At 39.5% G+C, this 19,437-nt stretch overlaps 2 protein-coding genes across 6 annotated transcripts in view; one reads left to right on the forward strand and one right to left on the reverse strand.

Annotated features, from left to right (window-relative positions):
• The window catches only part of CHID1 (chitinase domain containing 1), a 122,010-nt gene extending 113,210 nt beyond the window's left edge, over positions 1-8,800 (reverse strand). Inside the window, exons 1-2 of one of the 5 annotated variants that reach the window (XM_070957401.1) lie at positions 8,636-8,800; positions 1,648-1,783 (exon numbers count right to left, since the gene is read on the reverse strand). In XM_070957401.1, the coding sequence (XP_070813502.1) occupies positions 1,648-1,758 (111 nt within the window). In that variant the 5' untranslated portion in view covers positions 1,759-1,783; positions 8,636-8,800. Of the gene's footprint in view, positions 1-1,647; positions 1,784-4,436; positions 4,483-4,546; positions 4,626-4,754; positions 4,863-8,635 lie in introns of those variants that run through there. The other 4 variants (XM_070957399.1, XM_070957402.1, XM_070957400.1 and 1 more) reach the window with 4 other exon arrangements.
• A 127-nt stretch (positions 8,801-8,927) lies between these two features.
• AP2A2 (adaptor related protein complex 2 subunit alpha 2) overlaps positions 8,928-19,437 on the forward strand; it is a 59,270-nt gene continuing 48,760 nt past the window's right edge. The window contains exon 1 of the mRNA XM_070932887.1: positions 8,928-9,197. Within this exon, the coding sequence (XP_070788988.1) occupies positions 9,131-9,197 (67 nt within the window). The 5' untranslated portion in view covers positions 8,928-9,130. The remainder of the gene's footprint in view (positions 9,198-19,437) is intronic.

Raw genomic sequence — 19,437 nt, forward strand, 5'->3', positions numbered from 1 at the left:
CCACGTAAATCAATTCATTGCTGCTGGGAGGGGGAAGAAGTGAGGGATTGCGAGAGTGGCAGGGAAACTGTCACTGAATGTTTAGAATGAGCATCACAAGACCGCAACAGTAGCCCAATCGCAGTAGCAGCCTAAAGCAGCCACAACTTTACCAAATTTGATTCTGTCAGGAGTTATGGGACCTGGATTTTTAACTCATTCTATATGTTAGCCCATTCAAGGTACCGTATTTTTCGGAGTATAAAACGCTCCGGATTATAAAACACACCTACCTTTTTTGGGAAGGAAAACAAGATATACGCTAGTGCATGGATATGGGAAATAATATGAAATTTTACCCGTTTGGAACTGTTTTAAGTTTTTTTCTTTGCATAGATTGGTATTGTAATCAGAATCAGTAAATTATTCAGCATGCAATCTGTTAGATGTAAGGATTTTTTCCCCCTCTCTTTATTTTTCTTCAGGTAACATTTTAATTAAGTTAGTGAAATGCTTTTTAAATTCCAGCTAATTGTTGATTCTAGACAGAAATTTTACAACAAAAGGACACAAAGAAGAAAATAAGACTCATAAAACACTCACAATAACTCTGCCTCTGCCTCCCAGCACAGCAAACAGTCTGCTTTAGTTTCATTTTCAGTACAGTTTGATTAGCAGAAGAAAAAAAATCTGCCTCCTAGCAATTTGCCTGCTTGCAAGAGGTCTACGCGGCAATAGGCAATGGTAAATCCCTGCAGCCTGAAACAGCTGAGGGTCGGGAGGCCGATCCAACAGACAATCAACTGCTTGTGCTAATCAGCCTGTGCTGAAGCTGAAACGGGGTGTTTGCAGTTTGCTGCAAGGAGGTAAATTGCTGGGAGGCAGAGGCCAAAGGGTGGGGGCCGGCAGGTTGGCAGGGCTACATTCAGAGTATAAGACACACCCAAATTTTCACCCTCTTTTAGGGATGAAAAAGTGCATCTTATACTCCGAAAAATACAGTACCTTGGTTCAAAAATTCTTGCCCTATGATGCATCATTTTGCCCAATTAAAACTCATAGCAAAAATTTTAACATTATATAGATCCATGGGAAGTCATGAGTTTAGTCGCGTCACCTAAATCAAAGATACTAGGAAAGAGGCAGTCTACCTTGATTCAAATTCAGAAATGTCTATGCTACAGATCAGGATGCATCTTAGTACATTGACTGAATTAGTTAGATATGTGGCATGAATAAGGCCACTGGATGTATAAAAAGAATTACAGTTATACCTGAGTATATAAAAGAATACTAGTAAAATAATAGTACATCCATGGTATTTAAATAATAGACTACCAGAAAAAAAGGAATATTTTAAAATCATTGTTACTCATTTGTAACACGTATTTCCTCAACCACGAATACAAACTAGATACTGTTACCAAATAGAACACATTATTTTGCAATTAAATGAAAATTTTATATTACCTAGGAGGGAGCTGCCATACAGAACTACCTAACTGGAAATCAAGAAGATCATTGTGAAATTAATAGATTTCTGTCAAGCACTCTCAGTTTATATTCAAAGAAAATACTCCTAGGTCAAAGTACAACATTCGCACAGTATTTGATAAGTATCTTTGCTAATCAGAGATTAATGCCAGAAAATCAACCATGTTCTCCTACCTTTTCCTCCAGTGTTTTTGAGGAAGCTTTTTTCAAATCTGTCTTTGACAATGTAGCATCAACGAACTGAGAAGCCAGGGCAAAAACAAGACCAATGCAGATACATTTCATGGCAACTTTAGTTAGAGTCTAACGTCTGTGGATGAAGAAGATAGAAACAGAAGTCTTATACACTGAAGAACAATCTAATTTAGATCATTTTTAGAAACTATTGATAAAGGTAAGGGGAAAAATTAAAAAAACAGGGCCAGAATCAGTCCCTTCAAGAATACAATTCTAGCAGTATTTGCAGTGTTCCTCCAATGTTTTAGTCTTTCCTCTGGCAATAGTTCAGATTACAAAAAATGAATACATAATTTATCTGAAAAAGCATGCATTAACTTTTTTAAATTGGTGCTTTAAGCATTGGTTAAACATTTCCTTGGTTTACCACAGTATCGTCAAGAGTTTTCAGGATTGCCTTTTTGCCTGCCTGCTTCTCCTAAATTCAAATCAGGGGTGAAATCCAGCAGGTTCTGACAGGTTCTGGAGAACTGGTAATGGAAAGTTTGAGCAGTTCGGAGAACCGGTAGCAGAAATTTTGAGTAGTTCGGAGAACCGGCAAATACCACCTCTGGCTGGCCCCAGAGTGGGGTGGGAACGGAGATTTTGCAGTATCCTTCCCCTGGAATGGGGTGGGAATGAAGTTTTTTCAGTATCCTTCCCCTGCCATGCCCAAGCCACACCACACCCACCAAGCCATGCCCACAGAACCGGTAGTAAATAAAAATTGATTTCCCCACTGATTCAAATACGTTTTTTCTGAAGAAACTCAGCAGCTTATTTGTACATTTGTAACATTAAATGAAATTTAAATTCAATAAACAGACACATAATCACATAATTCTTTGAACAAAGAATGTTTGATGTAAAATGACTTCTGTATGGTATCCCCAAATTAAGATTATTTGTGCTTCCCTTTTTGCTATTTCAATTTTTCTCTCTCTCTGCTTTAATATTTCTGGAAACTTTATATGGACCCTCATTCTGTCCAGGTTTTCGGACTTGCCGTTAATATACTCTCAGAATAGCCACTGTCATGGATCCCTTTAACTGCAGACATTAGTCTTATTGTTAATTATAGCAAGTCAGAAATGACACAGATTAGGAGTTTGCCCAATTTTTGGGGTAAAGCATGACATCAGGAATTTTAAAATGCGCTATATATCCTCACTTTTCTTTATATATAAAGAAATTGGGAATTTTAAAATGCACTATATATCCTCTCTTAGATAGACAGACAGACAGACAGACATAGTAGGAAGATGGCCAAGAAGCTATACAATTCTTCTTGTCTCATCTTCCATGGATAGACAGAGGACACAACTCAAAATCCAATCTATCCTTTCCATTCAGTGTAGAAGGTTCAAGTAGCAGCCATTTATCAACTTTGAAACCCCTCCTCCTATAACACCGTTCAAAAGGAGGAATGCCTAGAGCTGTGGATCATACTACTAGAAAAAAAGTGTGGATCATCCTACTGATCTATAGTTCTTTCAGTTCCTGGACATGTAGACAAATTAACAGTAAAGCTATTCTAACTCTAGAGCTATCATAGATTGTCACCCAGAGTTTAAAAACAAGCAAGCAAGCAAAAAAAAAACAAAACTCAAAATGATCCAAGAGAATTTTGCAGAAGAGTTATAAAGATCTATCTGTCTGCAAATGGAATAACAAATTAAAAATCTCTTGTGTCTACCCAGCTAGTAAGAGTGTGGTAGAGGTTACATTCTCTAGTGTCTTCAGCCATAGACTAACAGGCTTTGCTTGAATGACATAAAGAAGTTTTAAGCATTTTTAAAAAACAATATACATACCTTCTGAAAAAATTTTTTTGCAAGCCTCAGTAGAGTAATTACTGTGGCATAAACTTTTATAGCTCTAAATCCACAAAGGCAGTATAGTTAAATCAATCTGTTATCTTTTAAAATCCATTAAAACTAATGTTTCCGCTCTGACAGATTTACTCAAGTCAATTGTCTGGAAATTATAGACTGTGTTGTGAAGTCAGATAGCACCCAATAAAGGGCTTCAAACTTTAATTAATTGGATAAGGTTTTAGAAAACACTTTAATTTAAAAGGTGCCATCAAAACAATGAGTTTTCAAGCATCATCTTAATTGGGGCCTTCCCTCTTTTGAAATATGCACTGAGACACTTTAAAAACAGTGAAACTATTTTCAATGCAAAATAGATCATGCTCACAGAAAATTGTATTAATGTGAATGTAGTGTGCAACAATGGGCACAGCCCACTCTTTCATTTCTCACCCAATTTACTGGCCAACAGTTCTAATCAAATGGTTTACATTATTCCATTCCTCATTGTAACAATACCAGATGGGTAAATTATATTTTTACAACATTCTTCAAACTGATACCCAGTAATCCAATATGTAAAAGTCAAAACCTGAATGGAGAAGACCTGAAAATACAAAGTATAATGATCCAAGAGGATTTTGCAGAATATTTATAAGGATTTATTTGATGCTTGCTTTTCCATCTGTAAGAGAGGAATCCATTTCAATTCCTGTATACAAATGCCACAGAATCTGTATTTGTTACACTGGCACAACTCTTTTTAAGTAACATTTCAATGTTACCTTCCTCAAAAGCATTACCTTCCATTCCAAATCCCCCACCCCCACCCCCGGGGAACTCAACAGGGTTCACTCAGTCATTATGAGATTAGTCTAAACCACCATTACTACAGTCCCTGGCTGTAACACAGGAAGCCACAAGCAAGCAAACCAGATTAAGAAGGGATCGCAAGGCAATCCTAGGGATGCGCCACTGAATCCTACTGCTCTGCAAAATGACGCGCCTAGGAGATTGGTCACTTTAAGAGCAGAGTCCTCAACCTGTTTCCTCTAGAAACGGTGGCGTGTCCCAGCTCTGCTTATTTACAACACTGGAAGCATAGACCTAGGTAGACAGCAAGCGCGTGGGAATCCCATCCGGGGAACAGGAAGGGGAGTTTTTTGAAGAGCTATGAGTAGAGGCTGACCCGTTACGCGCAGTTCGACTCAACCCAAGCTTGCCTGCCTGTCTTTTCAAATCCCCTCCCACCTTTTCAAGCACTCGCATTCGCGCCCTTGATTTCCTTCTGTAAACCGGATCTTCCTCGACTCGGAAGTGAAGCAAAAACTTCAGAGGCAAGCAGCGCACGCCTTTTAAAGGAGCCGTTTCGTTGTCTTTTTCGTGATAAGTGTGACTTCATAATAAAGTGGCTGATAACAAGGGAGCTCTAGCGAGATGCCCCGGGTCACATGCTAAGGTTCTTAAATCTTACTGGAGAGGCCTGCTTTGGAGACTGCCAGAGACTTAAAACGGAGAAATACCTCAGCCTTCTAAATAGGCTTAAAGCAGGCTAAATATAGCAGGGTACTGTAATGCAATGGCAAAACAGCAGCAGCCTAAAAATAGCTACATTAGTGTGAGTGTGTCAATAATAAAAATATAAACAATAACAAAAACATAAACAGACTGCATAACAATCCCTAACTGGCACAAACTGTTCATAAAAAGTGAACTGGTAGTGCAAAACTGGAATTAATTCCATTAGCTGAATTCACTTACTCCCATCAGTTGGGCAAATTAGTTCAATTTAATCAAAGCTTGGGCTATCTGATCTGAGTTGCAAAAAGTTGGATGAGAACTAATTGGCAACAAGGAGTAACAGGAAGAGTTGTCTGTATTTGAAAAGAAACATTCAAAGGCGTTTTGAATGTTCAAAACACAACTTTGAATGTTTCTTTTCAAATACAGACAACTCTTCCTGAAAATTTTTGTTATCCAATTCTCTACATTATTCTGCTAAAGATTGCAAGGCTGCATCTAAGTCACAAAGTTCTCTGACCTTGGATGGATGTGCAAATGTAACAATGAGCCTAATTTTGAATTTTCTGCAAAGCTGTATGAAATTGATTGAAGTAAGGCTGAAATCCTACACACTCTTGCCTAGAAATTCATGGAATTTAGTATCTTTTACCTCTGAGTAGACACAAGCTAGCATTTGGGAGGAATAAAACCAATGCAAGGTTGCACTGAGTGTGGCTGGGTCTGTGTAACCCCCTAGACCAGTGGTCCCCAACCCCCGGTCCGCGGACCGGTGCCGGGCCGTGGAGTACCTGGCACCGGGCCGCGCAGCGGCCGGGGGACATGAACGCTGCAGCACAAAGGCTCCTGGGCCATGCGCAAAAGCTCCTGGGCCGTGCGCAAAAGCTCCTGGGCCGTGCGCAAAGGCTCCAGGGAAGAGAGCCCCGCGCAGGTACGCACGTGTGGCCCAAAGCCCCCACCCCTGCGCGCGCTCAGCGGGCCACGGTAAAATTATCAAAGGCTGATTGGTCCGCGGCGATAAAAAGGTTGGGGACCACTGCCCTAGACTAGAACTTGTGAGTTGTTTTTGCACCAGTTGCTAATCTACTATTTCTCAAACTGACCTACTTAGTATCATGTTTCTGTGAATAAAATGAGGGGACAGCACCCTGATGCTTCCTTTAAAACTCAGGCTGTTAACCACACATTTTTTTCCTTCTCATAGAAAAATATGAGTACTACTAGGAATTATTTTGGAAGTTTCTTATGACCAGTTCAACCATTGGATATAAACCTGTAGCTTTAATAGATTTCTATGTTGACTTGCTGAGTTTTAGTACAGTAGTTTTATTTTTAAAAAGCTCAAGGACAAATAACTTCCATTCCATTTCTGGGATGGGGAGGGGAGAATCTGCAGTCCCATTCGTTCTTGTGGCAATATTTTTTTTCTTGGAAAGAGAAAGAAGTGGGTTTGCTATTGCTTCCGTGGTCTGATCCTGCTTGGCTTCAGTTTCTAAGCCCAGCCACTACTGATTGCTTGTAAAATAGACTGACCTTTCTGAGCTTGTGCTGAGACCAATGTCCAAAGCAGAGGGAAACTCATGTGTTGATTCTGCTGTCTTTTCAGATTTTTTCACAAGCTATATTTTTGATTTACTCTGCTACTGCCTGCCCAAAGGAGAGAGATGGCCAGAGTGACTTTCTGTGGATACTGCCTGCCTGAAGGAGGAGGACAGGCTATTGTGATCTGATGGAAAGTCTAATGATGAAAGGGATGGTGAAAAGACTAACCACTGTGATCTCATGGTGACTCATATAAGTAAAAGTCCTAGTCCAGGGATATGCAACTTTTTCCTATTTAATGACTATATTAATCTTTGAATGGTAGACTCAATACAAACTTGACTATGTAAGGGGATTAAGAATGATCCATACTAGTGCTGAAGTGGAAAATGAATGCAAATTAGAGAACCGGTTTAGTGTAGTGGTTAAGGCCCCAGGCTATAAACCAGGACACTGAAGTTTTTTTAAAAAAATATTTTATTTTATTGTCATTGTACTTCGTACAATGAAATTAAATGCCATGTTCAGTGTACATCTTACATAAGAAAACTATAAAAAATAAAACAACACCACACATCCTTCACATTTGAATTCAACTGACCTGAAACCCCTGATACTACATTAATATTACACTATACAGTAGAATTAGAGTTCTAATCCCACTTTAGGCATGAATGTCAACTGGGTGACTTTGGGCTAGTCACTCTGTCTCAGCCCAACCTACCTCACAGGGCTGTTTTAGGAGAAGGAAGGATTATTATTGTCGAGCCTAGCAACCTGCTCGACACCGCTAACGCGTGTTGAAAGCATCGAGGGACATATACATACTTGGTGGTGGTGGCACTGGGTGCAGGCGGCCGTCTGCGGGGCGAGGGGAGGTGGTATCGGGTGCGACGGGATTAGGACATCTCCAAATGACGCTGCAACCAGCACCTTCGAGAACCAGCTGAGACGCTTCCGCGCTAACAAGGGTGTGGTGATAAATGGGGACGCGGTTTAAAAGGGTTAATGAGAAGGGAGGGCTATATAAATGCCCGTTTCTACTACACTGTAGCGCCGATTTCATTCGTCTTTACGAGTCACAGCGTGTAGCCGTCCATGGACGCGAATAAACCAGCGTGCCAAAAAGAGCTGAAAGGGGTGCTGCTGTGTTTTGATTGCGTCTCGCACGGTCAACCTGAGAATTATGTATGTTTGCTGTCTTATAAAGTAATAAAGTGCAATAAGTGTAACAAACATTGTGGAGAGGGTGGGATGCTGTTTATGGAATGTTTGAATACTGATACTTATGGAAAACTGTGCTGTATTGTTCCAAACATGCAGCTGTATAGAGAGAGAGGATTAAGGAATGAGGAGTCCTTGGTGCTCTTTGAACTTGGTTGTTTTCTTACATTACCCAAAATCAAAGTACTGGTGATATTACCTAGTTTGGGTAATGAAACATCTGCAAGAAAACAAGTAAGCTCAGAGAGCACCAAGGACCCCCCATTTCAACTTTAAGCTACAAATATTCTCATTTATAGAATTAAGCAACCTTGCAGGCCCAGATTCACACTGTAAAAATACCTTTGGAAGAGCAGTATGTAAATTCTAAGCTTACAGCACAAGTGAGTTATCATATATATATGGGCTTGGAAGATAAATGAGATGCTACATTACTGTTGCTATTAGTTTATTGTAGTCTATTTTGAGTTGATTGCAGTGAACCACATACATAATATAATGTTTGAATGAAAAAATAATTTAACACACGGATTGGAAAGCAGCTGAATTTCAAACGTTGTAAACAAGGTTCCTGTATCCTATTTGACTTCTCATCTCTCCCATTTGCTATAACCAAGTCACGTTTAGGCTTTTATGTTTTAAAATAATGGAACGCCATCGTTTGTTTTTATTTTTTAAAATAATGCATCAGCATTGTGTGCTGTCTGAAAAATCTAACAGGATTTATAAGAGTGACAGTTCTGCAGAATAGGGCTTTTATACCCTATACCGACAAAGCAGTAGTAGGGCAAACTTTTGGATGCCTATTCAGAAACCATTCATTGCGTCCAATCGGCTAAACTCACCAGGAGGATTGAAGATGGCAAACCAAATCCCATTTTAACGCTCAAGCGGATTTATTTCTCATTAGAGGGCATGGCGGAGGCGACGTTCTGCGCTCGATTTCCTCCGCCCATCCTAGGAAGGATCAACACCTGTTCCTGCTCCTGCAGCAGGATGCGCGCAGTCTCGGGAGGTAGCCCCGGGCGCTCAAATGGAGCCTGTTCCTCGGGGCTGAGGGCCCTGCAGCTGTAGCTAGTGACGAGGAGCCGGTGGAGCCGCGGAGCGTCGCTACGAGCCAGCCTCGCTCGGCCCAATCCTCGCCGCCACATCGCCGCCTCCGCACACGAGGTGGCGCCCCGAGGCGCTGCCTAGCGGCTCCGAGATCGGAAGGCGAAGGCGGAAAGGCGTCGCGCTTGCGCTCAGGCGGGGCGGCAAAGGCGGCTTCGGGAAGGCTAAAGGTCCTTCGCGCGGATCGCGGCAGCAGTCTCGGCGGTGGGAGTCTCTGCTTCGGCGTAAAGATGCCGGCCGTGTCGAAGGGGGATGGGATGCGGGGCCTGGCCGTCTTCATCTCGGACATCAGGAACTGTAAGCGTGGCAGGGGCGGCGAGGAAAACTTGCCTCCGGCTAGGAGGGCTCGGCGGGGGCTGGCGGGCTTTTTCGGGTGGGGTTCCTTTCCTTCCCGGGGGACCCGCTCGTTTGCTTGTTTCTGCTGCGCGCCCGATCCTTTTCCGCGGAGGCGGCTCCGGATTGCCTTGGGAAAGGGACCTCCGCGGGGAACGTCGGGCTCGGGTGGCTTCAAAGCGTAAAGAGAACGCGGCTCTCCTGGGAAGGCTCCTCTCCGCTCTCGCCACCGACGGCGTTTTGGGCTGGCAACGAGCCACCTTCGGCTGCCGGCGTCTCTTTCGCCTTGGCCGAGGTGGGGGGGGGACGGGGACACTGTCTCTGAAACTGCTTTGCGAAAGCTGATTGTACTGATGCGAAGCCCCGCGAGGTGGGCTGTAGATGAGGCCGGAGAAGTCCTTATTAGCCTGCGCCAACGCAGCCTCTTCTTGGTTGGGGTGGCTTTAAAGATACGGAATGTGCTTCCGCCAACCCGGAAAATGGGCCTTAGTGTTAAGTCCTCAAATAGAGCACTTAGTGAAACGGAGATTAGCTCTATCTTTTTGGATGCGGGGAAAACGGAAGCTTGGCACATAAAGGAAAAGATTGCAGTATGTGTAGCCTCAGGAAAGAAAAATGAGGAGAGGGTCTTGGCTGGGAAGGCTGACAGCCGGGCCTCAAAACTCTTCACTGCCAGAGGCAAGGCGGTCAAGGAGGCCCCATCTCAAATCAAGGTTTGTTGGTTAGCCCCCAGACAGAAAATTCCATAAATTCCTCTTCCCTGGTTGTAGAAATGCAGTGAAATAAAACAGCCAAGCATTTACTCCACTGTTTGAGGAGTACCTAGGGCTGTAAAGGAAGCAAGCTGCAGCAAAAATAAGTAGGACAAGAGCTTCCGTAGTCCCAATTTCTCATCCTTTTTGGGAAAAAATATATATGTAAGTCCACCAGCATAAATCACTCTTGACAAAAATAATATGTTGAAAATCTTCTCCTGCATTGCCTCCGGTTTAGAAGAATGGTCTAGCTGTTTGTCTGTGTCCCCCCACAGCAGACAAAAGTAGCTGTTTTTATCCATTTCCCAGCATATTTGTTTTCTAAACAACAGTCATTCAAGAGCAACAATAATAGGAACTGCACCTGTGTAATTGTATATATTTAGATGTCTGCTGGTACAGTGGTATGGCTTCTATAACTAAATCAGCCCACAGACTAAGGTTTAAGAATTCTGTGCAGAGTAGCTGAAAGAATATTCCTGATCTTCTTTTGGCAGCAGGACTATCCTTCAGGAGACCTTTGGAAATCAAAACTGGACAAGTTTGCCAAAAAGACCTCAATGAACCAGCCAATATTCATTTTAAGAATTGTTTAAGGAATACTAATGGCTGTATTTATAGTTGTGCCAGGACACATGCTCTTTGGTACTTCTAATAATGAGTAAATTGAGAATACAGCTCTAGATGCTTTGGAAAAGCCTTCTGTGATTTGATACCTTCCAATGTGTAATCTTGAGACAATGTATGCAAAAATATATTTCCATATACTTGGAGGGTCCTAAGTGTGAAGGGAAGGTTATCATAGAACTGACTTTTAGTAAAATGGTTGAGTAATCATTTGCTTGATATGCTTCCAAGAGCAGCAGCTTCTCCTTTAATGCCCCTGTTCTGCAAGAAAAATAGGAAGTACCTCGGAAGTGGAATCTTTTTATTATAGAAGCCTGACTGGTTAAATGCTATCCTAAATATATCATTCTGTTGACAAGTTACACTTAGTTGGCTGCCTTTGAATGAAGATTGGTCTAGCTGTTAATTTGGTTTGTGGTTATTTGATATACTGAAATCTCTCTCTCTCCCTCTCCCTCTCCCTCTCTCCCTCCTCTCTCTGCAAAAGAGCTATTGACAAGTGACTTTACTGTCATTAAACACTATGGTTATATTCTCAATATATAGAACATATGAGATAACTAATATTCCAGTACAAAATAATGTAAAACATTTTTAAGTCTGTTAAAACCTTTTAAAACTGCTTTGCCCAGCTTGTTATATAACGATAGTCAGCTGTATCTCATTTACAATTGGATTTCTTGAAATATTTGGGAAATAGTGTTTATTTTAAATGAATCATTGTTTGGGGATGCACCTTACATTTTTATCAAAAGGGAGATGCTTGGAACTGTGTAATTTAAAAAATAATAATAATTGCAGTGCATAATCTATACTATTTGGCAAGAATATGGCACAGTACTACTACTGCCTGGAGTGCTACAACAAATAGTAATTTATCAACAGCTGAGGTCCAAAAATAAACCAACTCAGAAACCCCAAAAGCCCCGAAAATCTTTTGCTTCCTTGCCTTTCTGGTAAATACACCTATGTTTAAATGAATTAGTTTCAAATAATGCTTGTTTGTGTTCTGTAAAGGCCTTCTGTGTAGGGGATGAACTTTGGAATCTTGTACTAGACATAGCAGAATCATTGTGGCAGTTGTCAGAAAGGTTAGATCCATGGCTGAGACAATTAACCTCTTGATAGCAACCTTCCCTCCCCCCAACACACACACACATTGTTGCCTTCCTGATGTAATGAGGTTACAGGATTGCATAGACAGTGTTGTTTGGGCCTTCTTGTTTACACCCACAGTGGAAAGTTACATTATGGGCATTATATATTATATGGGCATTATATTCCCCAAGGCCATACAGTGTTCTCCCCAAAAACAAATAAGGCTGTGTATTAGTTTAGGCCAGTTGGTGTAGTGGATAAAGCAACAGGCTAAGAAATCAGGAGACCATGAGTTCTAATCCCACTTTAGGCATAAATTACTCTGTCTCGGCCCTAGGAAGCAGGCAGTGGACATGAAAACCTCTCCAAGAATCAAAATGACTTAAAAACACGATATAACGCAATAATGATATCAAAATATCTGGGACAGCACTTGGAAAATTGGCACATTGAAAGAATTTCCATCTGTCAATTACAAAAGGCCATACTACTTGGATCTGTACATAGACTGTGCTGCAACATTACAACATCCTATTTTCTAAGGAAGAACTTGATGCATATGAAGGCCAACACCAGCTGAAAAACTGACAGCTGCGATTTTACATTTTTGTCTCTAATAATAGTTCTACTTTTGTTGAACTTCTGCATAAATGGTTGCTTAATTAATTAAACTTGACTTTTCATTCTCCCAAGCTGATGAAGAAATTTATACCATTATATTATATGCAGATAATGCAGTCTTCCTATTCAACTTCTTTGCAAGTCTGAGAAGAATCATAGGAGTCCTGCAAAGAGGATCATTCATTCATTCATTCATTCATTCATTCATTCATTCATTCCTGGCACAAAAATGGGCTTCCAATTGGTCTCCTTTTTTGGTTTGGAAATGGTTTCTCATAGCTTTGGATGTGGGAAACCACATGGCTTGTTCAAAATTCTCAGAGGCAATCCTTTATTTTTATTTTTTACAGTCAAAAGGGGTTGGTTGTAAACCAGCAACATTCAGACTGTCAAAGCAAATATGCTAGTGGCAACATGATACTCAACTGGACAATTTTCCAAATTTTGAAGACAACCTTCCCAAGGTTATCTTGTGTAAAGTTTTAAGAGGAACATGCCAGGTCCCCAGTTCTGTTTCACTCCCCCACCCCCCCATATTTAGAGACAACTAAATGCTAGAATTGATTTCTGCTTTAGTTCTGGCAAAAAAAAACAAAACAAAAACCTTTCCCCTTAACTAGTTTGATTCTTTTAATGAATCAATTTTTTAATGAATTTAATTCCAGTGCTCATAGAGGTGATCATTCTCAGCAAAAATTAGGATTATTTTAGTTCTCTCCTTCCCAGCTGGTTTTGGTGAGTTAAAAGCAGGCTAAAGTAGCAAATAAAGGGTGCAGAGAACATACTGACTTAAGTAAGGCTCCCAGTCTCTTTTTTTATTGATAGTCAAAGATACATATAGCTTATCTTAGACAGCTAGATGTACCAAAGCATAGGGAGGCCTTCATTTTGACACAGTGTAATGTTCTTTCATTGATGTCCTTGATGGAAGATATAGGGCAGTGATGAGCTAACCTTTTTGCCATCGCGTGCCAAAAGCGGGGGGGGGAGTGGGTTGGTCGTGCATTTGCGTGCCCACACCCATAATTCTATGCACCCTGCCCCCCCCCGTGCAAGCATGCATGATTCCCCCCATGGTCCCCCCACTTTTGGCATGTGATGGCCCAGTGGGCCCAGTAAGCCCGTTTTTTGCCCTCCCAGGCTCCAGAGGCTTTCTAGGAGCCTGGGGAGGACGAAAACAGCCTTCCCCACACACCCCCAGAGGCCCTCCAGAGGCCAGAAACAGCCCATTTGCCGACTTCCGGTGGGCCCAGAAGGCCTGAAAATCAGCTGGCCAGCATGCACATGTGTGCTGGAGCTGAGCTAGGGCAACACCCGTGTGCCCACCAATATGGCTCCGCGTGCCACCTGTGGCACGCGTGCCACAGGTTCGCCATCATGGATATAGGGGTATTCCTTCAAAGGAGTACCTATATTCCTTATAGGTTGAGGCACACTGAGACTGTTGAACATGCCCTGCATTGTTCATTTGATAAAACATCTAAATATTTATTCTTCTGAATATTACTGAAATACTACTTCTGAACATTTTCAAGGCTTCTGGTTATCCTGAGCAGTTTTCCTCTTTGTTATTTCAGTTTCTGATCCATTTTACCATACAACAAGGCAAAGCTTTGAAGAGCAGCTTGTAGAATTCATTTAATATTGATCACCTGTAAGAGATTTGACAAAAGCCTTATTTACATAATCACACAGTTCTGTTTCTATTATCTTCTCATCTGGTCACTTAATTGAACTCTTACTTTAGTCATAGAATAATGTTTTATTATTTTCACTTATATATTCCTTTTATAGATAGCTTAAAATAATTTATAGTACTCCTTTTATAGTTATTTTTCTATATTTTAATCTTAATTTACTACATATAATTTGAACATTCATATCTTAATCATAATTTACTTGATAATTTTTGTAGATTTTTCTCCTATTTAGATTTTAGAATTCAATGTTTTAATTATCTTGCTCATAGTACACATAGATTATCATGTTTGGAAGAATTCATTCTGCTGGTTTTGAATGTTATCTTACGCTAGTCTAGGATCAAAGTTAAATAAATTTGACTTATGGGCTTCTAAGCACTAGTATTTCCTACTTTGACTGGTACAAAACCCTAGGGAAATAATTATTATGTCATTGTTTTTCTGCCTTTGGCCTGTAAATATTCATAGAAATTACATAAACTGGCTGTCCAAACTTTAGGAAGCTTCCTTGCCTTTACATTAAGACTGTTGCTGCAATAAACAATAGCCAGGATTCTAAATGAATGCTGTCAACTGAATGCTATTTTCTTCCAAAGAATTAACTACATTCAGATTATTTGTATCTCCATTTTTGCTGTATTTTTCTGATGGCTTCTATTTAAAGTTCCCAGAATGTGTTGATAGGGGAACTGTTTCAGTAGAATTATGAATTCGGAAGAACTTCATTCCATATTCTTTTTTCTAGGTATATATCTTGTAATTAACAGGAGATGTCCTGAAAAGATTCTGTTGATTAGCTTTGGAAGCACTGAGATAGCTATTCAGATAGAAATAGTGAATTTTGTTTTGTGCTGCCTTTTTTCTTAACAGTTGTTGAAACGCAATGTGTGGTTGTAGTTTCGTTTTCAGCAATTTCTGCTGCACTAGAGTAGATATTCAAGAAAAACTACAAAATCATCAGTAAAAGTAACACTTGAGTTACCCTTATAAAACAAAGTATACAATGGCTCTTGATGGGTCATACTTTGCTCACTGTAGTTCTAAGGCTTATGTTTAGGTTAGTCCTGGAAGAGAGTAGAATATTTTAACACTGTTAGTTTGTGGCCCATATAATGAAGAGTAAGAGATTGTCTTATCTGTTAAAGCTACTATCATCTGAAGAAAATATAATTTGTACTGGAAGAAAATAGTTTATAGTTAGCTTTACTTTTTGGAAGTTGTACTGAGGATTTAGTGAATTTTCTCTTGAGGTATTGGTTGAGTGTTAGTTACAGAAGGAGCTACCCAAAGTGCTGATTGTTTTAATGAATCAGCCAATACTTCTCTGGTCTGTTAAAACATAATTGATATGTTTTATATGCTGGGAAAAATATCTATTTACAATGAAATGACATGTGTTGTCCCATAGACTCTCTTAAGTATGATGTTGGTGAGCTAGCTCTCTCTCACACATTTGGGAGAAATGTCACATTCAAATTAAAGAACTGTAAACAATACAAAAGTCATTCCTTATAAAGGATAAATTTTATCTCAAATGCGTAGGTCATGCATATACAGTACACCACAATGGGTTCCTTAAAGGAGATATGATTGAAATAGAAATGAAATAAAACAAATAAAAAAGATTCATACCATTTAAGGAAAGGGTTCAAAAGCATAGTAAACAAGTATTATTTTGCTAACATGAAATACACATGACCAATGTAATTTGTAAAAATCTGTTATTATCCAGTAATGGTTAATAAAGTTTGGTGGGGATGGGAATTACAAAGCCCTGCTTTTGATTTGAAATTCATTTGAACAAAAATATTGCACAACATGAAGCTGATTCTAACTGAACATACATTGTAGCCTTTCTTTGATCTTAGTTGATTAGAGCTTATCATTGACCTGATGGAGAGGACAGATAGCAAAGGCAAACATTGCTTCTTGGAAGCAATCCATTGCTTTTCTCTTCTAGTGGGTTGACTTGCCACATCTGCTGAAGTGGCTATAAAGTCCTCTCATTTTAGACTTTTCCTAGATTCAGTCATTTTGCTGCAATTCAGATTTTGAGTTGAGTGGTGCTAAAGAGCTTGTTCTGCTTTGCTGTCAGCTCTTGCTTTTTGTGCCTAAATTGATCTACACCAATTAAAATATTTAGTTGCAATTCTTTACAATGATAGAACATTACAAATGAGGGTAGAAGAAGCTTCTTTGTAGAACCAGATTAAACCGATACACTGAACTTCTGAACCTCCATTACTGTTGCTTAATCTGAAGATCAACTGGATACAGTTGAGGTTGTGGGGTTTTTTGTTTTTTTTTTGCCTAGAAATGCACTGTATTTAAATATTGTTTTCTCTCCCTGTACTGGAAAATGAGACAGGCAGACCATTGATATGAACTTTGTAGCTTTCCTGCAGAAGCCTATTTCATGTCAGCTTGAAAATTGAAATTTCAGCTGAAATAAGCAGTCATGGATTTTTTTACACTTGATAGTTTGCTGTTAACAGAGGATTGGTCATCTTTACTGCATCATAGAACTTCCTCTGATTCTCAATCTATAGGGAGCCCATCAGCAAAATTTGTTCTCTGTTGCTGAGAGCAAATCATGCAAAATAAAGCACCAAGGCACAAGGGAATGGGTTGTTTTTCTGACTTCTAAGGCCTGTAGCTTCTAGAACTAATAAATTAAAACTGAATAGCAGACATTATGCATTTGTAAACTTAAAAAATGGTTTTAAGCAAGCTGGTGTAATTAACAGCTGTAACCAGCCATGTCCGTGTTAGGTGATTTGCAGTGATTAAATTATGATGCTATATGTATAGAGGCAATTTGCGAGAATGTAGCTCAGAATTGAATTGTGGTGTTCTTTGTGTTCTCTGAGCTTGCTTTTTTCTTGCAGACATTTTGTTTCCTGTTACCTTGTGTAGTAATGAACGTTGGTAAGAAGAAAAGCAATCTTTTTTTTTTATTGAAAAGTTTTACAAAGAAAATCCCCCCACCCTTTCCCCCCCCTCCCCCCCCAGACTTCCCAGAGCAAAATACAGGGTATTTCAATTAACAATCATAAGCTAAATTAGCCTAACTATTCTTAAACTACCTATTCCCCCCCTGAAACCTTAACTCCACTATGGATAACATGATACTTCTAAAATAAAGTTTAACATTCATTCATAAGCTATTTGATATTTTCTTGTCTGATACTTATTTTGAATATAATCAATCCATCTTCTCCATTCTGATATGTATCTTTCTTGTGTATAGTCCTTCAGATATGCTGAAATCTTCGCCATTTCCGCTAAGTTCGCTACTTTCAATGTCCATTCTTCAATAGTAGGCAAAGAGTCCTTCCAGTATTGCGCTACCAACAGTCTAGCTGCTGATATTAAATTCAAGATCAATTTAGTCTCTAATACTGTACAATCCGTCATTATACCCAATAAAAACAATTGAGGAATAAATTTCAACCTTTTTTTCAAAATGTTCTGTATCACCCACCAAATTTTTATCCAAAATGCCTTGATTATCATACAAGTCCACCATATATGATAATAAGTTGCATCATCACATTCACATCTCCAACATTTAGCTTGCAAATTCGGGTACATTAGAAAAGCAATCTTGAAGAAGACTAAGAACCCAACAACATATTAATGAGTTAAAACTTAAAATGGAATTGAATTCATGGCAAGAGGGTTTTTTTTTACACACTGATCATATCTCTCAAACATAGTCATAAATATGATGTAAGTTCTTATTTTATGCAACTGTACATTGAGCATTTTTAATAAGCCTGGATCATGTCTATTGCAACATTGAATGACATAGTCTTAGACTTCTGGCAAGTAATAATAATAAGATGACCTGCTTTGCTACACAGTTATGGCATTCACATTTTAAACTACCTTTTAAAGTCTTCAACCAGGCTGCTAAAAATATGACTTTAAAATTTGCCTTAGAGTTTTTAAAATTGGTGACCAGGCACATACAGTTCTTCATGCCATTTCAGTGTGTACCTTACTAGGTATACAGGTAGGAAAGACAAACTGTTTCTTGCCAAGGGTTCAGAGAAATTGGAACTTGTTCTGATTTTGTACACTGGAGTTCCCAGTTTGTAAATGTACGGATAGAGATTCCAGCCTTACTTTCATATTTGGGTGCTTTATAGGCAAGAAATATGCTAAGGAATGCAAGGGATTCTTTCTTTTCTTTTTTGTTCACACACTGTATGAAAATGAGAGGCATTGTTGTCTTTTTCACAATAAACTTAGTTTCACTAGTTCGTGTAACATTGTAGAAAGAGCGTCACTGAACATTCCTATCTGTTTAAATGACCTTTCAAAGGAAGTTCATAAGCCTTCTGTTAATCAGAACTATTCAAGGTTTGAAGGTCAGTGTTCAGCCTGGAGTGGAAAAGAACTGTTTTTGATAGAAGTTCAGTGTGTTGATTCCCTTTTCCTGGTAACGTAAAGAAATCTGGGCAAAATGACTAAATCTGTTGAGGAAAATGTATCAATTATTTTTGGTGTAATTGCCTTCCAGCAGAATGTCTAGGTAATTTATAAATACAAAAGAAAATGTTGAGAGAAAAATGCATTAAAAAAACTTTAGAGGCATAAAATAAAAGAGCAATAATGATGACTTAGAGATCCTATTTGGTGCAGTGGCTAAGGCATCGGGCTAGAATCCAGGAGATTCTAGTCCCGCTTTAGTCAAAAAGCCAACTGGGTGACCCTGGGCCAGTCAGTTTCTTTCATCTCAAGGAAGCAGCCAATGGCAAATCATTTCTGAAGAACCTTGCAAAGAAAACTTCAGGCCTAGTCTAAGCAGTTGCCAGGAGCCAAGATTAACTTGAAGGAACACACACAAATACACACACACACACACACACACACATGCCAAATTGTATTGAATGGATGTCTTCAGGAAGTGAATTTCTATATATTCAAGAGAGTTTGGCATAGTGCTAAGACATTAGGTAACCAACAGCACTTTGAAATGTGTTTGGAACCAGATTATAACATAGTCAACATTTACAGTACCAAGAACATCCTTCAATTAAAAAAAAAAATCACCTAAGGGAACACACATATTCACCTCTCTCTCTGTCTCTCTCTCTCCCTCCCTCCCTCCTCCCCCTCTCCTATTGTATATCTACAAAGTTATTCAAGCATGGATACTTACAGTTGTTCAGTGAAGTGAAATAATTGTATTTGATATGGCTTTATCAATTCCCTATGGAAAGGAAGATTATGTGTTTTTTGTGTTTGTACCTTAAAGTACTATTGGCCAAAGGGTTTTTTTTTTTTTTTACATTGGTCAGCATAACTTGTGTTACATCCAGCAAGAAGCTGGAATTAATCTCTGTAAATGTCATCTGGCTGGTGGGATGTTTACCAATCACACTTATTATCCAT

This window comes from Pituophis catenifer, unplaced genomic scaffold, assembly GCF_029215685.1.
Source record: "Pituophis catenifer annectens isolate HBS135680 unplaced genomic scaffold, rPitCat1.0.hap2 SCAF_1, whole genome shotgun sequence".
In the NCBI taxonomy this organism is placed as follows: Eukaryota; Metazoa; Chordata; class Lepidosauria; order Squamata; family Colubridae; genus Pituophis; species Pituophis catenifer.